General features: G+C 42.9%; 1 protein-coding gene across 15 annotated transcripts in view; it reads right to left on the reverse strand.

The window, feature by feature from the left end:
• Positions 1–9,818: 9,818 nt before the first annotated feature.
• ATXN2 (ataxin 2) overlaps positions 9,819–23,137 on the reverse strand; it is a 735,162-nt gene continuing 721,843 nt past the window's right edge. For all 15 annotated transcript variants that reach the window (XM_033955181.1, XM_033955177.1, XM_033955169.1 and 12 more), the window contains 2 exons: positions 14,156–14,324; positions 9,819–10,454 (listed from right to left, as the gene is read on the reverse strand). In XM_033955181.1, coding sequence (XP_033811072.1) covers positions 10,426–10,454; positions 14,156–14,324 — 198 coding nt within the window. In that variant the 3' untranslated portion in view covers positions 9,819–10,425. The remainder of the gene's footprint in view (positions 10,455–14,155; positions 14,325–23,137) is intronic.

Below are 23,137 nucleotides of genomic sequence, written 5' to 3' on the forward strand. Positions count from 1 at the left end.
GAGAAAGAGAAGCGGAGATAACGGGCAGCCCTGACGCATCCCCCTCTCTAGAGGGAAAAGGGAGGTAAGATGACCATTAACCAGAAGCCGAGCCCGGGGAAAAAAGTAAAGACCGCGTACCCACTCCAAAAAAGCGCCGTCCAGGCCATAGCGTCCCATAACACAAAAAAGGTACGACCACGAAATGCTGTCAAACGCCTTGTCCATATCTAATCCCATGATAGCCGCTCTGCTGTCTTCCCCCCGCCGAGAGTGAATAGCCATAAGTGCTCGAGTTAAGTTCACAGAAGCGTATCTACCAGGCACAAAGCCCACCTGATCCTCATGGATGAGGAGATGCAGAAAAACATTCAATCGCTTTGCAAGTATGGCAGCCAACAATTTCGCATCTTGGTTGAGAAGGGATATGGGCCGATAGGAGCCCACCTGGTCCTTTCCAGGTTTGGGCAATAAGACAACATGGGCCATATTATAGCTGTCGAGGGCTCTCTGAGAATGTGTATTATTATAAGCTGAGCTTAGAGATGGTGTGATGACATCCGACAGAATCTTATAATATTCAGGCCCATAACCGTCCAGGCCCGGAGATTTGGTAAGTTTGAGCCCCTTGATACCCACTGATACCTCCTAGCTTATAATAGGAGCGTTCAGCTGCTGGATCTGATCCTGCGTGAGCTTGGGAAGCACGACATCCTGGAAGAACAAATCTCTCTCCCCTTCCTCAAAAGGTCGATGGGCATACAACTCCCGATAAGTCACAAATTGTTGATGAATAGTAGTTTCAGTGGTATGCGTCTGACCCTGCGAATCAGTAATAGACGTGATCACCTGCCTCTTGTGGGAAGGTCTGATTAAGCGTGCCAGCAAACTACCCGCCTTGCCTCTCCAGCAATGAAGGCGATAGCGATGGAAGTAGATATCCCATTCTGCTCCAGCCGTGAGAATAAGATCAAGTTTCAAGTTTATTAATTTTTAATATACCGACCACCAATGAGTATCTAGCCGGTTTACAATAAAATGCTAAAAATAGAGATAAAAGTAACACTTGTAAAAGTGATGTTTATAGAGAGGAGGGGAGGTGTACGTTAAGGACATTGACGAGACGAACTTGAAAGTGAGGGTTAAAAAGGAGGGAAGGGGTAAAGTTACATTATTAGAGATGAAAAAAAAAGGGTTGAAAGGAAAGGGAGGGAAAGGGAAAATACAATAGGGATAGGATCACTTCATTAAAGCGGTTGGTTGATTGAAGATGGAAAGATTCAAGAGCAGTGGAATGCGTCTTGAAATAAGAAAGTTTTTAAGTTAGTCTTAAATTTATCGATTAATTTTTCCTGACGGAGTTGAAATGGTAAAGCATTCCATAGGGTTGGGGCTACTACTGAAAAATTTGATTTCCTAGTATAGAAAAATTCCTTTATAGAAGGGATGGAGAGTAGGTTCTGGTCAGCTGACCTAAGAGTCCGTGTAGGGCGCAAAGGGATGAGAAGCTTATCAAGGAAGGAGGGTTGGTGGGAGAGTTTAATTTTGAAGGCCAACATTATGATTTTGTAAGTGATGCGATGTGTGATGGGAAGCCAGTGAGCTTCTTTCAAGAGAGGAGTCACATGATCGTATTTCCCTAGCTTGTATATTAGTTTTATTGCCATGTTTTGAATTAGCTGTATACGTCGTGATTCTTTTTGAGGGAGTCCATTATAGAGAGAATTGCAATAGTCAAGGTGAGAGATAACTAAAGAGTGGACTAGGGTTGTAATTGCTTTCGTGTCAAGAATAGAAGTAAGGGAACGTATGAGATGAAGCTTATAAAAACAGGTTTCTACCACTGAGCTGATTTGGTCATGAAACGTTAAATCTTTATCGATGATTACTCCAAGTAATTTTATTTTAGTTTCCATTTTTATGGGGTGGGATTTGATGGAAATCTTTCCTGTTATTGTTTCGTTATTTTTAATTGGAAAAAGTAGACCACATGATTTATCTAGGTTAAGAGAGAGTTTATTTGCATAAAGCCAGTCACTAATTTTGTCTAGTTTATTGTTAATTTGTTGGATTTCTGAGATATTTGAAGTATCAACGGGGTGAAGTAATTGAATATCATCCGTGTAAGCGAAGATTGTGAAGCCAACTAACTGGGCTAGAGTAAGGAGAGGTGACAAAAAGATGTTGAATAGCAAGGGAGAAAGAATCGAACCCTGTGGGACACCGTAAGGTTGTGCTAGGGGAGATGAGGTTTCCTTTTTCGAGTGAACTTTGAAACTGCGTTCATTGAAATATGAGGCAAACCATAAAAGAGCAGAAACTGTAAGGCCGCAGTCTTTGAGTCGGTTGATGAGGAGAGAGTGGTCAACAGTATCAAATGCTGCGGATAGATCTAGGGAGATAAGAAGTACAGATTTCTGGTGGTCAAGAAAATAATATATAGTTGAGATGAGACCTAATAATGATAGTTCAGTGGAGTAAGAAAAACGAAAACCAGTTTGATGTGGGTGAAGGGCATGAGTTTTGTCAATAAATTCGGCAAGTTGATTATAAATGATTTTCTCTGTCAATTTTGAGATAAGAGGAAGATTAGCGATGGGACGGAAATTGACTGGCAGGGTGGAATCTAAGTTCTTGTTTTTTAATTTAGGAAAGACAAGAGCTGATTTCCAAGCTTTAGGGACGAAACTGTCGGAAAGACTTTTAGATACCATTTCCAAGAGAAATGGTCCGAAGAAAGAGAAGAATTTTTTAAGAAGCAGAGGGGGAATACTCTCTGTAGGATTATTGGACGTGTTAATAGATTGTAAGATTTGGGAGAGATTGACTAGAGAGGGGGGCTTAAAGTTAGAATAAGTACTAAATGGTAAGTGGGTAGTATTGTCAGGGAGTGAAGCAGGAATGGGAGGTCCTAGGTGAAATCTGATGTCCTGTTGCCGAAGTTCCCGCAATCTAGATTTGTCTGTAAGGGATAAACTACTCTGATGGTGGCGGCACAACTTTTGCATTTCACCGGACAACTCCAGAAACTCCCCTCATGTCGCCACCTCTTGCCCACAGTATATGCTATGATAAAGCCCCGAATAACAGTTTTGGTTGCCTCCCAAAAGAGGCTCGGATCAGTGTCCGGCATGTAATTATAGTCATAGTACGCCATCCACTAATCTTGGAGATACCTGTGAAAGGTAAGATCCTTGTATAGGTAACAGGGGAATCGCCAGGTTCTTTCCGCAGGGTCCGCCGTAATCTGAAGAGAGAGCAATACCGGAGAATGATCCAACAAGGGTGCGTCTACAATATCAACGTCTGCGACCACCGGGAGCAAGGAGGAGGACAACAGAAAATAGTCTAAACGAGTATACAGATTATGGGGGTTAGAAAAAAAGGTATAAGTGTGTTCTGTACAGTGTAACAACCGCCAGATGTCCAAAAGCCTGAGCTGGTGGGTTAGAAAATTCACCCCTTTACCATTGTGGCCCCGCAGAAAAGCTTTCGGGGGAGCACAGTCCAAGGTTGGATCAGCAATAATATTAAAGTCCCCACCGAGCACTAATTGGTAGCCCGGATACTGTGTCAGCCGAGCCAGCAACCCTGAGAAGAAACGGTGAGTATAAATATTGGGTGCATAGATATTACAAAACAACAGTTTATGTCCCCAGAGCTCCCCCAAGACCAGCACAAATCTACCGTCCCTATCCTGAATGACCTTATGCAAGTGAAAGGGCAGCTGCCTGTGGATCAAGATAGCAACCCCCGATGACGGTTGCTGTAAGAAGAAAAATAGACTTCACCCACCCAGTCCCGTCAGAGTTTCTCATGTTCTACAGCACTGAGATGTGTTTCCTGCAAGAAAGCAATATCAACACTTGCCTGGCGCAACCAGGTCAACACCTTCTTCCGTTTGATAGGGGAGTGAATCCCATCCACATTAAGGGTGAAAAGTTTCAATTGAACCATACTCTACGCGCCCATGGTGTTGAGAGAGAAAAACATTCTCATCCCACAAGAAATTGGAGAAAGACCCCCCAGCCAGGTCCCTCCCCCACAAGCAAGGAGAAAATCATACCCTCCAGGGTCCCCAGGAAACTGCAAGGCAGATCCATAAAAGAAACAGAACCCCATACTCTCAGGCCAGCAATCATACAGCCCCCCACACACACTGCCATATACATAGCCCCATATATACCCCCCTACACACTCCCCCCTCCCGCCCTTAATCCTAACCCCCACCCAAAAACACATCAGCTAAACAGCTCACAGTCCACCCTAGGTATCCAAAATACTACAAAAAGTCCCCCCCAGCCCCCCTCCCCCCATCAACAAAAATCAGGAGCAAGATGTCCAAGCTTGTCAGCATATAATAGGTCCAGCACCGGAAAGATGTCTGCAGGGGGGAGGAACAACTAAGAAGCCCCACAGCCAGATCATACAGAGCTATCCCCCCCCAGAAGCAAGGACCAAAGATGACGTCAGGCCGGACTGTCCCCAAACAGAAATCAGAAAAGAAATCCCAACCATGCTGTAGAAGTCCGCAGCAGTCAGCTATGAAAATGTAAGTGCCCAAAACCAAAACCGGGCTCTACAAGGAAAGCTGATGCCAGGTGATTTGCGCCCATTCCAGCTGCACAACCCACAGTGTGTGCGAGGGTCCCCATTTAGGGCACAGGCAGCTTACCCAGAAAGGATTGAAGAGCTGCAGGGGTGTCCAAGGTGACCGTCCCGTTGTGCTAAATACGAACTTTAGCAGGATATTGAAGGGCGAATTGAATCCCCCTAGAATATAAGGAGCAATATGGAGTAAGGGCTCATCGGCGTTCGGATAGCTGGGTGGAGAAATCCTGGAACAACAGGAGCCTAGAACCTTGGTAGTCCAAAGTATGGGTCTGGCGATAAGCTTCCAGGAGTTTTGCCTTTGTGGCATAATTGAGAAAACGTGCTATCACCGGCCGGGGTCGTGCGCCGTCCGGCCGTGGTGCTCCGATGCGATGGGCCCGTTCCACCTGCACCTGACCCAACGTTGCGACTAAGCCCAGAATCTGCGGCAACCAGCTCTCCAGCAGCGGTTCCAACTCCGCGTCCTGTACTGTCTCCAGTAACCCGATCAGATGGAGATTCTTCTGGCGGCCGCGATTTTCAGCATCCTCCGCCTAATCCGCCAAAGTTTTTACTTTGCTCTCCAACAGGGCAATGCGCTGCTCCGCCGTTTCAGCCCGATCCTCCTGGGCCGAAATCCACTCCGCCTGCTGGAGGCACGCTGCATGGCTGGCTATGCTGTCTTTAACCTCCTCCAGGACAGCATCAAGCTTGGACAGCTTTTTGTCGAGCAGGGTAGACAAATGACAAACAGATACCTGCATATCGTCCTCGTGCTGGGGCGTGCTGCATGGCTCCGCGTTGGAAGCCGCCATGATAGAAGTCTGGACGGGCTTATCCTTACCAGGCCTCGACGCTTTAAGAGGCATAACTGCCTAGACGCTGCAGGGAGAACTCCAGAGGATCCCTCCCGGTGGAAACCGATACACAGCGAGAGGTAAGAGTACCGTGCGAGAAAAGAGAGATGGCTGACAAGCAGAGATATTAGGGGTTGTATGCGGAGGAGAAACGGAGCTCGAACTCGAGACGTCCGCTCACAGCGCTGCCATCATGTGACCCAAAAAAGGTTCAAAGGGAGACCCAGGAAACTATGGACAGGCGAGTCTGATCTCGGTACCGGGAAAGATGGTAGAAGTGCTGATAAAGGACCGCATCATTGATCACTTTGACGGACACGGTCTGATGAGGACCAGCCAGCACGGTTTCAGCAAAGGCAGATCTTGTTTGACAAACTTGCTGCACTTCTTCAAGGGAGTAAACAAGCAGCTAGACAAGGGCGACCTGGTCGACATTGTATATCTGGCTTTTCAGAAGGTGTTTGACAAGGTTCCACATGAATGACTACTTCGGAAAATTGCGAGCCATGGAATCGAGGGTGAAATACTCACGTAGATTAAAAACTGACTGGAGCATGGGAAACAGAGAGTGGTGGTAAATGGACAATACTCAGACTGGAATAGCATCACCAGTGGAGTGCCGCAGGGCTCAGTGTTTGTTGGACCCGTGCTTTTCAACATCTTTATAAATGATCTGGACATAGGTACGACGAGTGAGGTGATTAAATTTGCGGATGATACAAAGTTGTACGGAGTAGTGAAAACACAGGGGGATTGTGAAGATGAGGCAGATGAGGTTCAACGTGGATAAGTGTAAAATGATGCATGTAGGTAACAAAAATCTCATGCACGAATACAGGATGTCTGGGGCGGTACTTGGAGAGACCTCCCAGGAAAGAGACAAGTCGATGAAGCCATTTGCGCAATGTGTGGTGGCGGCGAAAAGGGCAAACAGAATGCTGGGAATGATAAAGAAGGGGATCACGAACAGATCAGAGAAGGTTATTATGCTGCTGTACCGGGCCATGGTGCACCCTCACCTGGAGTACTGCTCGCCGAATATGAAGAAGGACATGGTACTACTTGAAAGGGTCCAGAAAATGTAATGTAATTTATTTCTTATATACCGCTAAACTCCGTTAGGATTCTAAGCGGTTTACAGAAAATAGACAATAGTATGCATTAAAATTATAAGTAATATAGGTTTACAGTGAAAATATACATTAAAGGATACAATAAAAATAAGATGAATAAATAAAGATAAATAAATAAAGACTAGGTACTTAGAACGTCCCTTACTGTCCCGAAGGCTCACAATCTAACTGAAGTACCTGGAAAATTAACAATTAGTTGAGTAATAAAAGTAAGAAATAGAAATAGAAGAAAAAAATAAGAAAATAAAAATTCCAAGAAGACTACACTGATCCAAGGACTTTGAAAGGTAGAAAAGAAGAGAGATAGGAATAGCTGCAGAAAGGAGGAACCGTTGAGCAATAGAATTCTGGAGAAATTCAAATGTTAAAAAATAAAACAAAACAAGGGACTAAGATGGTTAAGGGGCTGGATGAGTTGCAGTATAGTGAAAGATTAGAGAAACTGGGTCTTTTCTCCCTCAAACAGAGGAGATTGAGAGGGGACATGATCGAAACATTCAAGGTACTGAAGGGGATAGACTTTGTAGATAAGGACAGGTTGTTCACCCTCTCCAAGGTAGGGAGAATGAGAGGGCACTCTCTAAAATTGAAAGGGGATAGATTCTGTACAAACGTACGGAAGTTCTCCTTCACCCAGAGTGGTAGAAAACTGGAACGCTCTTCCGGAGTCTCTCAGAGGGGGAAACACCCTCCAGGGATTCAAGACAAAGTTAGACAAGTTCCTGCTGAACTGGAACGTACTCAGGTAGGGCTAGTCTCAGTTAGGGCATTGGTCTTTGACCAGAGGGCTGCCGCTTGAGCGGACTGCTGGGCAAGATGGACCACTGATCTGACCCAGCAGCGGCAGTTCTTATGAGGAATTTAGATTTGTTAGGAACTGAGCAACCTTCTGGGTAAGGGGGAGTTGTTCTGAAAAGATTGACTCCACCTTAACCGGGATGGAACCAGGCTGCTGGTGCTAACGTTTAAAAAGGAGATAGAGCAGATTTTAAACTGCAATGTCGAGGAAAGCCGACAGTCATCCGGGAGCAGATGGTTCACTGTGAGGTATCGTTGGAGGATACTATTGAAACAGGATATTCAGGAAGTCCCAGTAGAGCAGTTCCAATAATGGTGAAATAATGTCAGGAGGGTTTAAGAGGCAGAGCAAAAGACTCAAATTTTCCCTGTCCTCTCAGCAGCCTGTAGTTGCAAGGAAAAAACACAATTTGAAGTGTCTGTATACAAATGCTAGAAGCCTAAAAAATAAAATAGGAGAGTTAAGAGTATATAGCACTGAATGATGAGATAGATCTAATAGGCATCTTGGAGACCTGGTGGAAGGAGGACAATCAATGGGACACTGTGTTACCTGGGTACAAATTATATCACAAGGATAGAGTAGATCAAATTGGAAGGGGGTTGCGCTATATGTTAAAGAAGGAATTTAATCAAATAAAATAAACATTTTGCATGACATAGATAGCAATGTGGAATCCTCATGGATAGAAATTCCATGTGTGAAGGTAGGGTTATACTACCATCCCCCGTGACAAAATGAGCAGACTGATGAAGAAATGTTTTCAGAGATTAGGAAAGCTGGAGAATTGGGCAACAGTATAACACTGGGTGATTTCAATTACCCCAACACTGACTGGTTAAATGTTACATCGGGGAGTGCTAGGGAGGTAAAAGTCCTAGATGTCATAAATGACTACTTCTTGGAGCAACTGGTCCGGCAACCGACAAGAGGAGGAGCTATTTTAGATTTGGTCCTTAGTGGAATGCAAGGCATAGTATAGGAGTTAACTGTGTTGGGTCCACTGGGAAATAGTGATCATAACGTGATCAAATTTGAGCTGATACCAGGAGTGATGTTGTAAAATAAATCTATTGTAGAAGTGTTTAATTTTTAAAAGGGAGACTATGATAAAATGAGGAAATGGTTAAAAAGAAGCTAAAAGGATCAGTTGCAAACCAGGCATGGATATTATTTAAAGTGTGGGGTGCCATCACGAGGCCAAAGGGCAGTGCAGCGAACTTGAAATGCTGTTGCAGAACTTGGAAACACAGAAACCTGCGATGTTCCTGGTAGATTGGAATATGGAGGTAAGCCTCTGTGAGATCCAAGGATGCTAGAAACTCTCCTGGAGAGACAGCCGCTATGACTGTGTGCACTGTCTCCATGTGGAAATGAGGAATCCGCAAGAAGCGATTTACTAACTTTAGATCCAGAATGGGCCTCCAGTCTTCTGAGCCTTTCTTTGGTATGATGAAGTATAAGAAGTATCTGCCTAAGCCTTATTTGTGTTCTGGAACGGGTTCTATCACTCTGATGTCTAAGAGACTTTGCACAGTAGCATAGATTCGGAACTTTCCAGCCGACCTGCTGGAGAGTCCAGAAACAGATCTGGGGGCAGGCAAAAGAAGTCTATCTTGTGCCCTTCCCGAATTATGTCTAGTAGCCAATGAAATGTGCGTCCACTCCTGATAAAACCAAAAAAGGCAACCTCCAATATGAGGAAGCTGCGCCTGACTCCTGGCGTCACTGGGGCTTCTTAGGAGCAGATGATGCTCGGGAATCAGAGGCCTGAATTGGAACTGCTGTAACGAGGGCAGTAGCCCTGGGAATATCTCTTTTAAATTTCAACATATTACTTTAAATGTCCCATCCCATCCTCAATAGATCTAGCAGGATTACCTTAAAAGACATGAACATCCTATTCTTCCTTAGAAGCCTCCAGGTTGAAACATGATAATCCAACTGTCACACTACTACTTTTAATTAGAAGTTTTGTTTATATATGCCACAAAATGATGTCAAACACAGTTCTTGTAAATGTGATTTTGCTCACAAACTTAAAAAGGACAAGTAAGGTTCAATGATTGAGTGAGATTACCCAAAGGTAGCTCAGTGAAACAGCTAAATGACAGTCACTGGAAAGGAAGTTATTCACATTCAAAAATCTGATTTCTCTTATATCTCACAGCATATTTCAAAACCATGGTAGAACAGTGAATTAACATTTTTGGTAAAATTAATGCATTTGATTCTTTTAAAAAATGTAAAAAAGTACTGTATTATATTTCTCTGCTGTCAATCAGTTTTATTTTTAAATATACTGTAATGTGTTGTGATGAAGATTTATAAGAGAAATCAGATTATTTAAAAAGTAGCTTCATTTCAAATGACTAATGCTTAAGGAACACCAGATTGTAAAGCAACTAAACTAGAAACATTTAGCAAGTCACTATTTAATAAACACATACCAAGATATCAGTTTTTAAAACTTTTTTAATTTTTTAAATTTTTTTTGTAAGTTTTTGTTTTATATTATCTACAAAGTAAAAGTTTGTTTTTCTTAACTTAAAAGTTACATTGCTGTCTTGTGACAGTAATCACCTCATCAAACCTGATTTATAAATAATAATCTATCAGTTTGATAAGAATTTGTTTTCTTTTTACTGAACCTTTTTCAAGTTTAGTTAGAAGTAAAAGGGATCTCCAAGTCTTGATTTTTTTGTTGTTGTTTAGTGATAATAGCAGCAAGAATCACTTTTGTTACTTCTTTTGCTAGCTGATGAGTTCATAACTTAGGAGGGTCATTAAAAAATAAATAACTTCCAGTTATCAGCAAGCAGAATTGGGGCACTTGCAGGACTCAGATACAGTACATGGAATTGCCCACAAGTTCCTACATGCCTCTACTCAGTCCGAATCTTTCCCACTGCAAGATGAACTGTTAGCATTCCTAAAGGATGTTACAAGAAATCAATACTGAACAAAAATTCTAGTTGTCTCTGCTTCCAGTCGGTAGAAGCAGTAGAGGGAAAGTATTTGGCTTAGGAAAGGTATCCAACCTTTTAGTTATTCCACTTCAGCTTTACAACTGCTGTTGATGGTGAGCTTGCACTGAAAAACAAGAGTTCTACATTTTAACAGCTGTCAATATAAGCAATAATTCGCAATTGTTGCTAAATGAATTAACTATAGCATCACTTTCTCTAAACTGCTTATTTGCTTCAATCACATTACTATGTACTTTCCAATACCTTCTACATCTATCAAAATAACCCAAAACTACAGTATATAGTCAAATATAAACCAGAGATTAGAAATTTGGGTTATCATGGTGAGCCAATCTATAAAGACTGTTCATCTTCCCTCCTCATCAGCTATCTCCTGTCACTAAACATAATACAAATATCTGTGATACATATATCCCAAAGCTAACATATTCACAAGGCCCCTACAAGCAACCACAACCAAATAAATGTAGTCAAAAATCAAACTTAAACCTCAAGAAGCCATATGCAGTTCAACACCAGAAAAAGAGAAACAGAACTCTACGTATTGGAAAATAAAAAGAAAACATACAATTATTACAAAAATAATAATAATAATTTTATTTTTAATTTTATGAACTGTAAATTTGCACTGCTTTCTTTTTATTTTCCAAAACGTAGAGTATATACACCATAAATAATAGAGAGGGGAATGGGGAAAGGGTTCTGGTTGTATTGCTTATTTAGTAATATTGGGGAAGTTGGGAGGGATTTGGGTTTACATATACAATTTATTTTTTTTGGAGAGATTTCAAGTGATATTTTCAATAGTATCTATGGTTATATTTGTACACTTGTTAAATGATTGAAAATTAATAAAGATTAATTTAAAAAAAAATATATATATATTATTTTTTTCTACCTTTGTTGGCTGGCTATTTTATTCATGTATCTGTCTTTTCTTAATTTTCTTTCAGGATCTTCAGTCTATCAGCCTTTTCTCTCCTTCACTTCCTCTCCTACATCCATCTCTGACTTTAAGCTTTTCCTTTCAGATTTCCTCCATTTATTTTCTGCATCTCTATCTTCTTCTATTTACAGCTTTTCATCTCCCTCATCCTATTATTCTCCAGTTTTTTTTGCTAACTCTTCCCTCTCCCCCCCTTCCAGCATCTTCTCTTTCTTTTCCCCCTTCTATCTAGTATCTACTGTCTTGCCTCCTCCATCCAGCATATCCTTTCCCCCTATCCTCCAACACCTCATCTCTCTCCCTCCACCTCCATTCAAGATCTCTCCCCCATCACCCTTTCCCTTTGCCACCTTCCAGCACTACCTACCTGGGGTTCTGGCTGTGGGAAACGAGGTTGCGGGTCTGGTCCGAAATGTGAGGCAGGCAGCTGATTCCTCACAGCGGGAGAAGGGAGGGAGTGAGGAGTCAGCGTGCATCTGGATTGTGATGAGCCCTGCGCCTTCAGTCCTGGTCCCGCTAAACTGGCTGGCAATGAAGAAGTCAGATGCCTCTTGTCAAGTCATTATAGGCTATGCCGGTCTCAATCTCACCTCTCAAAATCAGGAAGTAATCAGAGGGGGCGGAATCAAGACCGGCAGAGCCTATAGTGACTTGACAAGAGGGAAGACCCCCGTGGCATCTGGCTTATTCATTGCCAGCTGATTTAACGGGACCGGGAATGAAGGCAGGGTTTATTGCAATCCTATTGTGCTGCTGACTCCTCACAGCGGCAGACAAACAATGTGGACGACTGCTGGTGGGAGGAATCAACTGCCTGCCTCAGATTTCGGGCCTGCCCCGGACCCACGATTCCGTTCCCCACAGCCAGACCCCTGGTAGGTTTAAATGTGTTTTTAGTTAGAGAAGTACTTAAGTGTAGACTCGAATATAAACTGAGACCCCCATATTTGGCCCCTTTTCTATAGCTCCAAAATCTTGGTTTATATTAGAGTATATATGGTATATATGAAATGATAGCTAAGCATGAATAAGGCAAGCACATGGTAACTCTAGAAGATCCAAGATGTTTTTACTATTCCCTCATTCACCAGGCCAGGTGGTGTACATGATTTTTTTTAACAAGGTGGGAAACATGATTTTTTTTAACAAGTTGACTACATTCAGGAGGTGATAATAAAGAAGGAGAGATGAATGTGTTGGGAGTATGTTTGGATAGTTCTCTGTCTATGGAAAGCTAAATATTTAAGACAATACAGGTTGGGTACATGCAGTTGAAAATGTTATATAGGTTAAAACTGTTGCTGCAAGATTATGATTTTTGTACGGTTTTAAGCAAGGTTTATTATTGTAATGCACTGTATCTAGGGTTTGCAAGGTGAAGATGAGGGTGTTGCAGTCACTTCTAAATTCAGCAGCATGATTGGTAACCAGTGTGTTGAGAGTAGCCCATATAACGCCGATCCTTAAACGACTGCATTGGTTACCAATCCAACACACGGTGCAATACAAGGTATTGTCGATAGTTCATCAGGTTGTGTACCATGTCTCTCCCGTTATACTGAAGGAGTGCTTTGTAATCTACCGCCCACAAAGAAGTCTGAGATCTGAAAAATGCATGCAATTAAATTCCAATAAAAGTCAGTCTATCATACATTCAAGGATTGGGTATGCTATTGTGTCAGTAGGGGGGGGGGGTCAAGCTTTGGAATAGCCTGACTTTGGAACCTTGCAGTTTTGTGTACCCAGATTGGGCTTTAAGAAACTATTGAAAACCTATTTGTTTGTCAACGCATTTATGTAATACGATCAGAAAGTGAAGACGTGCGCATGGTTGAGGATTTGATGTTATTTTATGATGTGTAGGATTTGTTTTATTAATAATAATAATAAATGTTTGTATTGTCAAATTTTATGTATGTTACTTATGTAAACTGTGTAGGTCATATGTGGTATATAAAATTTTTAAATAAATAAATAAATAAAATCTACCATCTTCTTAACCTTTATAAAATTACTTTAATAACCCCTTAAGTTCTACCCCAGTCAAAACATTGTGCTTATCTTGGTAAAACATCTGACTATTTTATTATGAACTTCAGTAGCCAAATAATGGTAAATAAACAGAGCAAAGAATTAATGCAGATAGTAAATGCAAACTCAACACTAAGTTTGAAGCAAATCTAAATTATAAATTGTATCAGGACTGGCTTAACTATTGGACGAGGTGAGGCTCTGGTCCAGGTTGCCAAAAATCTAGCCTCTGACCTCACTTGGTCTACAGATTAAGCCTTTGCTCTCCCTACTCTCCCAATCTGGTCTTTCCCCTTCTTTCTTTTTCCTCCCCATGGATCCAGCACTGCTCCCTCACCTTCTCTCATTCCTCTACAGTCCCGTAAATTTTACATTGGTTGTTAATGGTGGTGATGGCAATGGCGGTAGCAACATGACAAGCCGATTTAGTTCAGTCCCTGGGTTTTCCCTCTGCCATATCTTACCCATGGGAAATTGCAGCAGAGGGAAGACCCAGGGGAGTGAGACAGAGGAAAGGAAAAGAAAGACTGGACCAGAAGAGGGGGAGAGATGCCATTCACAGGGAGGGGACACCAGAAGCGATGCGATGGGGGGCACCAAATCAAGTTGGCTCAGAGTGCCACTATCCCTTCAGATGGCCCTGATTTGTATGCAATGAAATATAAGATACTCTCCAGTCTTTCTTTAGTGCAAACAAGAACCACACCTTCCCCCCCACACACATCCACACTTAGCCAAACTTATGCTGGATGCCTATAGAAGAATCTCTTATTGAAACCAAAATCTAACTTTAGCAAGTAATAGAGAAAAGAGCTCTTACTACTCACCTGGAGGATGTGTCATATAGGGGAAGGGTGTAGTAGTTGAAACTGGAATGGGCTGTAGTGCACTTTGAGCAATAGCGGCTTGAGGAACACCTGGTGGTTGTGCTGTCATCAGCATCATTGGATGGTGTGCAGTTGGGTGAGAAGGAACCATACCTGACTGTACATGAGCCTGCCAAGCAAAAACATTTATTTTAAAAAAGTTTAAATTATTTTCCACTTATGAAAAAAAAGATCTGTTAGATCAGAGGGGAAAAATAAAACAAAATGATTCTAATCTATACGATCTGGAGAATTTAGAAAGATATGGAGACAAGATACCAAATATACACCAAAATTTCAGGGTCAAAAATGGAGGTCTCAGTTTATATTTGAGTTTTCCCTCCCCTGATGTCCCATTGCTATCACCCACCTTGTCCCTCTGCCATTGTCTTTAGCACCTCCTCTCCGAATCAGCAGATTTCCCTACCATCAGTACCCCCCCACCCGGCCACAAACCAGTAGTGTTCCTCTCTCTCCTCTCCCCCTGAACAGGTACAGCTCACCCCCTCGACTAACAATCCAGTGAATGGACCCTCAGGCCTACTGTGCTTCCCTGGTGGTCTAGTGGTGTGTTGGGCAGGAGCAATTCCCACTTGCTCCTGCCCATGCTCTCTCAGCAGTAAAAATGGCTGCCAAGACTTCCACTAGACTTCCACTGGAAGTCTCAGCAGCCATTTTCACCCCTGAGACATGGGCAGGAGCGAGTGGGAATTGCTCCTGCCCAACACACCGCTAGACCACAAGGGAAGCACGGTAGGCCTGAGGGTCCATCCGCTGGATCATTAGTCAAGGGGATGAGATGTACCTGTTTAGGGGGAGATGGAGGGGAATGCTGCTGGTTTGTGTGTGTTGTGGGGGGGTGCTGACAGCAGGGAAAGTTTACCGGTTTGGAGGGGAGGCATTGACTGCGAGATAACTGTGCCAATTGAGGGTGGGGGGGAACTGATTTTGATGGTAGCTGAGGCTGTGGAGGGTCACTACTTGAAGGGAGGGTGATAGGAATGTTTAACACTAAAGGGAATGTAAGGGAAGGAATAATGGTATATATTCGAGTAACCATTTCTTCCCTAAAAAAGGGGTCAAAAATTGTATCTCTGTTTACATTCATGTTTATATGGTATTACTTTTAAGTAAATATAGAACGCATGTCTAGGAATACCAAACTGGTTCTGCAACAAGATAGCAAAAGATTTCAAAGTAAAGGCATCATATAAAGAACCAAAATAAGCAATCCCTCTATGCTCCCTTAGGTAGAATAATCCAGGGTCCCAGCTGTGTGCCTGGATAGTTAGAATAGATAAGAGTCCTATCAAAGATAATTGCTTCATATCACGCAAAAACCCCTTGGCGCTGTTTCACAAGTTTAGGGCTACAGAGCTCCTTAAGATTCACAGTTCTCACTGGACTCCATAGTTTTACACGCCTGGAGTTCCCAGTATGGCTTGTTAAATTTTAAGAACAAACGAAAGTTTGACCCTTGATGCTCCACAGAAATGGAAGTCTAACAAGAACACTGTGGAGAAGATGATGTTCAAGATGCAGGTTTTATTGAAAGTACAATCCAATAATCTACATGGAGAAGTATCTAGGACCCAAATCATTGGGGACTATGGACCCAACACGGTCCGTGGGTTTTTGTTTTTTTTTAACTTTATTTAGTTTTTAATGCCAACAAAAAGTGCAATACAATTTATATACAAATAATGACAATCAACCAAGCACTTATAATCAATCAGTATCTATACAAAAGATAAAAATCCTTCCCCCATCCATTATTACCATCAGGAATAATACCAAAACAAAAGATATACCCCCCCGGATGTGTGTGTGAAAAACAACAGAAAATAAAGATAAAGATAAAGGACAACTATAGCAAATCTACAAAAGACATCAATGGACCCCAAACTAATTTGAATATCTTATTATGCCCCAGATGTCAGCATTCATTTTCTCATATTTATATGTTAAACATAAGCTCGTCCACCAAAAAGGAAAACTAAGGTGATCCCAATTCTTGCAATTACGAGTAATCATTTGCATGGCCTTTGAGGATTTCTCATCTGCGCAGAGTTTTGCTCAGGATTGTTTTTAGCCTTTGATCCACAAGTTTTCGAATCAGGACCCTTAAGGATCCCTGAGGAAGACAGTTTTATCGAAACACTGACCGTGTTGGGTCCATAGTTCCCAATGATTTGGGTCCTAGATACTTCTCCATGTGGATTATTGGATTGTACTTTCAATAAAGCCTGCATCTTGAACATCATCTTCTCCACAGTGTTTTTGTTCAATTTTAACCCAGGGCTTTGGTGCTGACCCTCCAATTCCATCAATGATCTAATAATCTGAGCTGACCAATAATAGCTTTTGAAATCTGAAACTCCAAGTCCCCCCTTCAATCTTCTCCTAATTAAGACAGACCTAGAAATTCTAGGGGGTCTCTTTTTCCACACCTCTACTGGAGGTCTTCTGCAAATGTACTAAGGCATCCTCTGGCAAGTGCTAAATCATATGCCACCTGACCTGTCCAAAGTCCCTTCAACTGCAGTTTGTAAATAGTTATGATCTCATTAGCTTCTTAGATGGAGTACGAGATATTGTGTTTCTAATGCCTGCAGTGAAACATGTAAGTTGGCATTCTTCTCAGTGCACTCCCTTTTAAGCCTTCCAGCCCCCTGAATGATCTTCCCTTTAACAAAGACCTTAAAACTATCCCAATCTGTGCCCATTACTTCTGGAGTATTCTGGAATTTCTAGAGAGAGATCCTGAACTATATCATCATTATCCAACAAGTTCTCTTCAGTCTACAAAAAGTAAGCTTATTATTCATATCAGTTCCTCCACATTTTACCCATAAGGAAGCATGGTCAGACCATATATCATATCATCAATCTAAGACCGTATCGCACAAGCTAAAAATACCTTATCCAGAAAAATGTAGTCAATACTGGAGTAAGAACTCTGTAGTATAGAATGGAAGATATATTGTCTTTCAGTATCACGAAGTGGTCTCCAAACATCCACTACTTCTAGTTGCTGTAAAAAAGCGTTTTAACTGCTACACAATCCTATTTTCCACATATAATGTATCCCAGCAGTGGAGTCTAACATTGGGTTTAACGTAATATAAAAATCCCCGGCTAAAACCCATAACTAGTGAGATGTTACCCTAATTCAGGGATCTCAAAGTTCCTCCTTGAGGGCCGCAATCCAGTTGGGTTTTCAGGATTTCCCTAATGAATATGCATTGAAAGCAGTGCATGAACACAGATCTCATGCATATTCATTGGGGAAATTCTGAAAACCCGACTGGATTGCGGCCCTCAAGGAGGGACTTTGAGACCCCTGCCCTAATTGATGTTACCCTAATGAGCTTTGGTTATTATTAGAAGTGTAGATGGAAACAAACACATATATAATTTATTCACAATTTCTACTCTAGTGTAAGGTATTGTCCCTCCAGATTCTTTTTTTAATTTTTAAATGTTTATTGAATTTTGAAAAGGAATACAAAACAGCAAAATTGGATATCAGCTCTAACAGAAATGCAATATACAACACAATACCATTAAGATGCTTTCCAACCAAAAGTTTACAAAATGCATCTTCCAACTGAATAGCAATAAACCAGATACCCACTCACAAACTGCACCCCCCCCCCACCAACAATTCCCATGAACAGAAACACATCGAAAGACAACTCCATGTTGTTCCTTCAGGAAGTCACCCCCACAAAACAACCCCAAAATCCCCCCCAAAAAAACACCTTCGGGAATCCACTTTGTCCATAATAAAAGACCAAGTCCAGGTATGTAAAAAAATAATAACCAAGACTTTTTGCAATAGAAAGTTCCATTGTGCTCATAGTTTGAAGCTTCAAAGTCCAATCCAAGATAGCTGCTTCCAATGGCTGGCAATCAAGCACTTGGCTGCTGCTAGGCCTAAATGACAAAGCTTAGTTTGCCAGGTATGTAAGCACACATTATAAAGGCCAATAAACAGCCCTGTGGTGTAAAGGGAATAAGAATTTGCAATAATTGAGACAGACAACCCACCATCTGTTTCCAAAAAGGTTTCAAGACCTTATATTCCCACATGGAAGGTACCTGAGCCCACCCCACATCTCCAACAGGTGGCAGAGGCCCCAGGATACATCTTATGCAAATGGATAGGAGTAAAGTACCACCTAGTAAGCACTTTCCTTAATAAGTACACATGAGGATGCCTTGCCCACCTCAATACACATCTGGGACCATTCTTTATCCGTATATTGACACCCCAAATCTAATTCCCAAGCCTTTTGATATGTAGGGTGAAAAGGAGACAAACCTCTAAAATATTGGTAAAGGACCAATATTGGCTGAGGTAAGCTCCGAAGTGTGATCCATAACTATTCTAAATGTGCAAAGGATCACGGAGACCCCGTATCCCATCCCCGAGAGTGGATAAAATGGTGAATTTGTGAATAAGCCAAAAAGTCCCCCTTAGGCAAATCACAACTGGTCTGGAAAGCTTCAAAGGACACCAGGATCCCCCCTATGCAGAACGTCCCAAAAAGTAGATATACCAGAGCTTTCTCAGCGCAGAAAGGTATGGCTCTCCTGGCCCACAGGAAACTGAGGCTCCTCCCACATAGTACCTAAAATAGAAGGGACTAACCCCTCTCCCCATTGCTGGTGTGTCTCACACAACAACCGCAAAAGATGCTTCAAGAATGGATTGTTCTGACTTCGGACAGTACTCGTTCAGGGGAGGATGACCAAAGCTCAAACTTCAATCTATGAGGTCCCACAAAGTGCTGCTCCATCTGCACCACAAGCTTTGTTTCGGCTATCTCCCAATCTAACAAAAGACTCAGCTGAGCGGCCCGAAAATACCAAAGCATATTGGGCAAAGCCCTGCCCCCATTTGACTGGGCTGACCACAAACTCTGCCTAGAGAGTTGTGGAGGTTTCCCCTGCCAAATAAACTTAAAAAACAAGGTATGCAATTGTTTCTATATGAAGAAGGAACAGGAATCAGTAAAGCTTGGAATAAAAACAGTAATCGGGGCAAAACATTCATTTTTATAACAGCTATTCTGCCCCACCAAGACAACCATAACCCATGCCACCGTTGAAGATCCCACCGAATCTGCTGAACAATTTTAGCATAATTCAAATCATATAATTGAGAGAGGTCACTGGACAAACATATCTCCAAGTACTTAATTGTCCCGGAAGCCCAACGGAAGGGATACCACTCCGATAAGTGGTGAACATCCTCCTCATTCAAAGTGACCCCCAACAGCTCAGATTTATTATCCATGTTAACAGTGAACCCGAACACCTCACCAAACTCAGAAAAAAACTCCATTAAAATAGGGAGGGAGGTCTCCGGAACTCGCACATACAGTAAAACATCATCTGCAAATAAAGCAATGCGATGCTCCAGGTTACCCACCCAAACCCCCCGCAGATTCAAATGCTCCTGTATGCGAGTAGCCAGGGGCTCCATTGAAAGAGCAAATAAAAGGGGGGATAAGGGACATCCCTGAAGTGATCCCCGGGCAATAGAAAAAAAATTCCGTGTATCCACCATTAATGGAGCCCTATAAAATGCCTGCACCCAAGTTAGAAAATGGGATCCTAAACCCATCCTGTCCATCACCTGCCATAAAAACTCCCAACCTACTTGATCGAAAGCCTTCTCGGCATCAATAGCCAGAAGGACTACTTTATCAGGGATCCGCTGAGCTGCCCACAAGAGATGTAATGTCCATCTGATATTATCATTAACCTGATGCCGCTGTATGAAGCCCGACTGATCCATATGAACTAAAGTGGGCAAGATTTTCCCCAGGCGGCGAGTCAAGACTTTCGCCAATATTTTTATATCAGTGTTCAATAGCGATATGCGTCATACCCCAAAGGATCCCTCCCAGTTTTAAGCAAAACATAAATACCCGCCTCTCTCATGGATGGAGGTAAAGAGATGCCTCCACGCACTCCCTTCGCAACTCGAACCAACAAAGGGGCCAAGATGTCACAAAACTGTTTATAGAATGTATTGGAATACCCGTTGAGCCCTGGCGACTTCCCAGCTTTCAAGTGTGTAATAACCTCCAATACTTCCCACAATGTAATGGGTTCATTAAAATAGTCACTGTCAGACTCAGCCAATTGAGGAAGAGTCACCTTATTCAAATAGTTGGCTATCAAATCTGAACCTATCCATATTCCCATAATGTTTGGTATACTAGGATAGAAAAGCCTTCCTTATGGATCCATCTGTGCAATGTTCAACCCCCTCTGAGTCCCGAATGTGCATGATGGTTGCCCTAGCTTGCCGCAGTTTAATAAACCAGGCCAACCGCGATCCAGACTTATTGTTATATTCATATATGGTTTGTCGAAGTCTCAGTCTGAAAAAATCAACTTCTTCCATCTGCAAAATAGAAAGCTCAGCTCGCACCTTCAGGAGTTGCTTATACACTAAAGGGGCCTGGTGTCTCTATGGGAACTCCCCAGTCTCAACAATCGCTCTTGGAGGGATAAAGAGCGCTGCACTCTCAATCGCTGAAGACGGGCCCCCCATTTAATAAAGACTCCTCTAATCACCACCTTCAGTGTGTCCCACATAATAGGATCACTAACTATGTCGCCATTATACTAGAGATGCTGTTCAATAGCAGCTCCCACTTCTTGCAGTATTTTAGGATCTTTCAATAAGAACTCATTGAGCCTCCTGAAATGTTGTCCCTCTGTATCCCAATAACCTGCACAAGTGATCCAGACAGGAGCATGATCTGATATTTGGATTTGACCAATCTGCCTGCTTCACCCCTCCCCACAAATTACGATATAACCAAACCCCATCATACGTGCATAGGAGCGATGTAAATGTGAATAATGGGTATAAGTCCTTTGTGTAGGGTGCAATAAGTGCCAGCAATCTACCAAGCCCAGCGAGGTCAGCAGAGAAAGCAAGGCCCTATGAGGAGCCCTTGAGGACACCCGGGCCCCCACCAGGGAGTGATCAAGGTGTACATCAGGAGTAACATTAGTCTCCCCCTAAGTAAATGGAACCCACTGCAAAACCCACTAAGTCTGCTTTGTTAGAGTCATAAAACCCTGCTTGCCCCACATTAGGTCCATAGAGATTAATAATGGTAATACTACGCCCCTGTAGTGTGCCCTGAAGAATCAAACATCGCCCCATTGGGGCCCTATACAACTGCTGCACCACCAAACCCAATTCTTTCTGTACAAGGATAGCCTACCCCCCAACTTTTTTATGTGCCTTCGAACTTTGATGGGTCCAAACTTGCTCAAAAGAAGTCGAGCACAACACAGCCACATCCCTCAGCCTCAGGTGAGTCTCCTGAAGCAAGCAGATATCCCACCAGCTCACGATACACTATACTCTGTTTACCCGGACTATTCATCCCATTAACATTCCAAGACCCTATAGAAAGAAGTTTACCATCCCCCCCCCCCCCCCCGCTCTACCTCAAAGGACCCCCCGCCCCCCTCTGCATTGTGCTGATCCCTGCTGGTTGAGATCAGCCAGCCAGTAGGAAGTGCAATCCTCCACAGTTGGCTACCAATAAACCAAATGCTTCCCCAAACCCTTCAAAGGTAGCCACCCTTCACCCACCAAGAATCCTCCAGACTTACCTCCCTCCAATTCCCAGCCCTCTGTCCACCCAGAGTAGTGTAGAGGAGAGAAGAAAACCCCGAGGAAGCCCAACCCACCCCCACCCAAACCGTTGTAAAACAAACTGTACCCCAGAATCTCCAACAGACTTCCATCAACACAATCATCCCCCTTCAATCCAAACAGGTTAAAAGTAACAGACATTCAACAAAATCTTCCAATACCAGAACATAAAATGAGAGCCAAAGTCAGCAGACAACCATACAGTTGGTGCGCTGGCCCACAAATAGCAAGAAAGGCCCACTAACATCACTCTAGAAAAACTTAAAGTGACAGATTTGGCAGTTTTCTTTCGAGATCTCAACACTGTAGTCCATGGCTTAGCCTGGACGTCACTGCTGTCTCCAAAGTATGAGAAGATTCAGGGAGGTTCGTGTAGCCCAAATCTTGCATTGCCGACCACACTTCCGCAATGGTGCTCACTCGCTTAGATCTCCCATTCACAGTTAACCATACAGTAAAGGGACATAGCCAGCAATATCTATGTCCACCAGCACACAATGCCTGGGTAACTTCTTTAAAGGCATTACGTTTCTGTAGCATAGATCAGGCTAGATCCTGAAATACTCCCACATCCAGATCCTTCCAACGAAAAGTCACTTGCCATCGTGCCGCTTGCAGAACATGTTCCTTCAAGTTGTAATCGCCAAAACAGGCAATATCATCTTTGGTGCCCTGACCTCTAGTTGGCCCCAGGCTCCGATGTGCTCGTAGTAAAAGCATGTTATCTGCACTCAGCAATTGTTCGCAAAACTCCCGCACCACCAATTTGCTGTCCAGATAGGCCTCCATCTCTGGTATGCCTTTAAAACGCAGATTACAGCCCCGGGATCGATTTTCAAGATCGTCCACCTGCGCCTGTAAGTCTTGCAATTTAGTAGATATACGATTGGTAGATTCTTTAATCCCGGATACCGAGGTAGAAAGGGCCTCCACGTGGTCTTCAGATGTGGAAACCTGGGCCCCCAACTCACAAACGGCAGAGCGAAGCTCCGCGAGTGCCGCTTTAACATTGACGCGGACTCCAATCATCTCCTCCTTCAATTCTCTGAACCACATCTGCATAGATTTGTGAGCCTCCTCGCCGTCCTCCAACTGTTGAGCAGGGATACCCTTATCCTCCAACTCCGAGTGAGTCAACTGCCCCACTGCCATCTTTTTTTCTCCAGAAGACCTCCTTTGCCAAAATATTTGTATTTCTCCAGCCTTTTCCAAGTCGCCATAACTTTACTGACTCTCGATCTCCC

Source organism: Geotrypetes seraphini, chromosome 8, assembly GCF_902459505.1.
Source record: "Geotrypetes seraphini chromosome 8, aGeoSer1.1, whole genome shotgun sequence".
In the NCBI taxonomy this organism is placed as follows: Eukaryota; Metazoa; Chordata; class Amphibia; order Gymnophiona; family Dermophiidae; genus Geotrypetes; species Geotrypetes seraphini.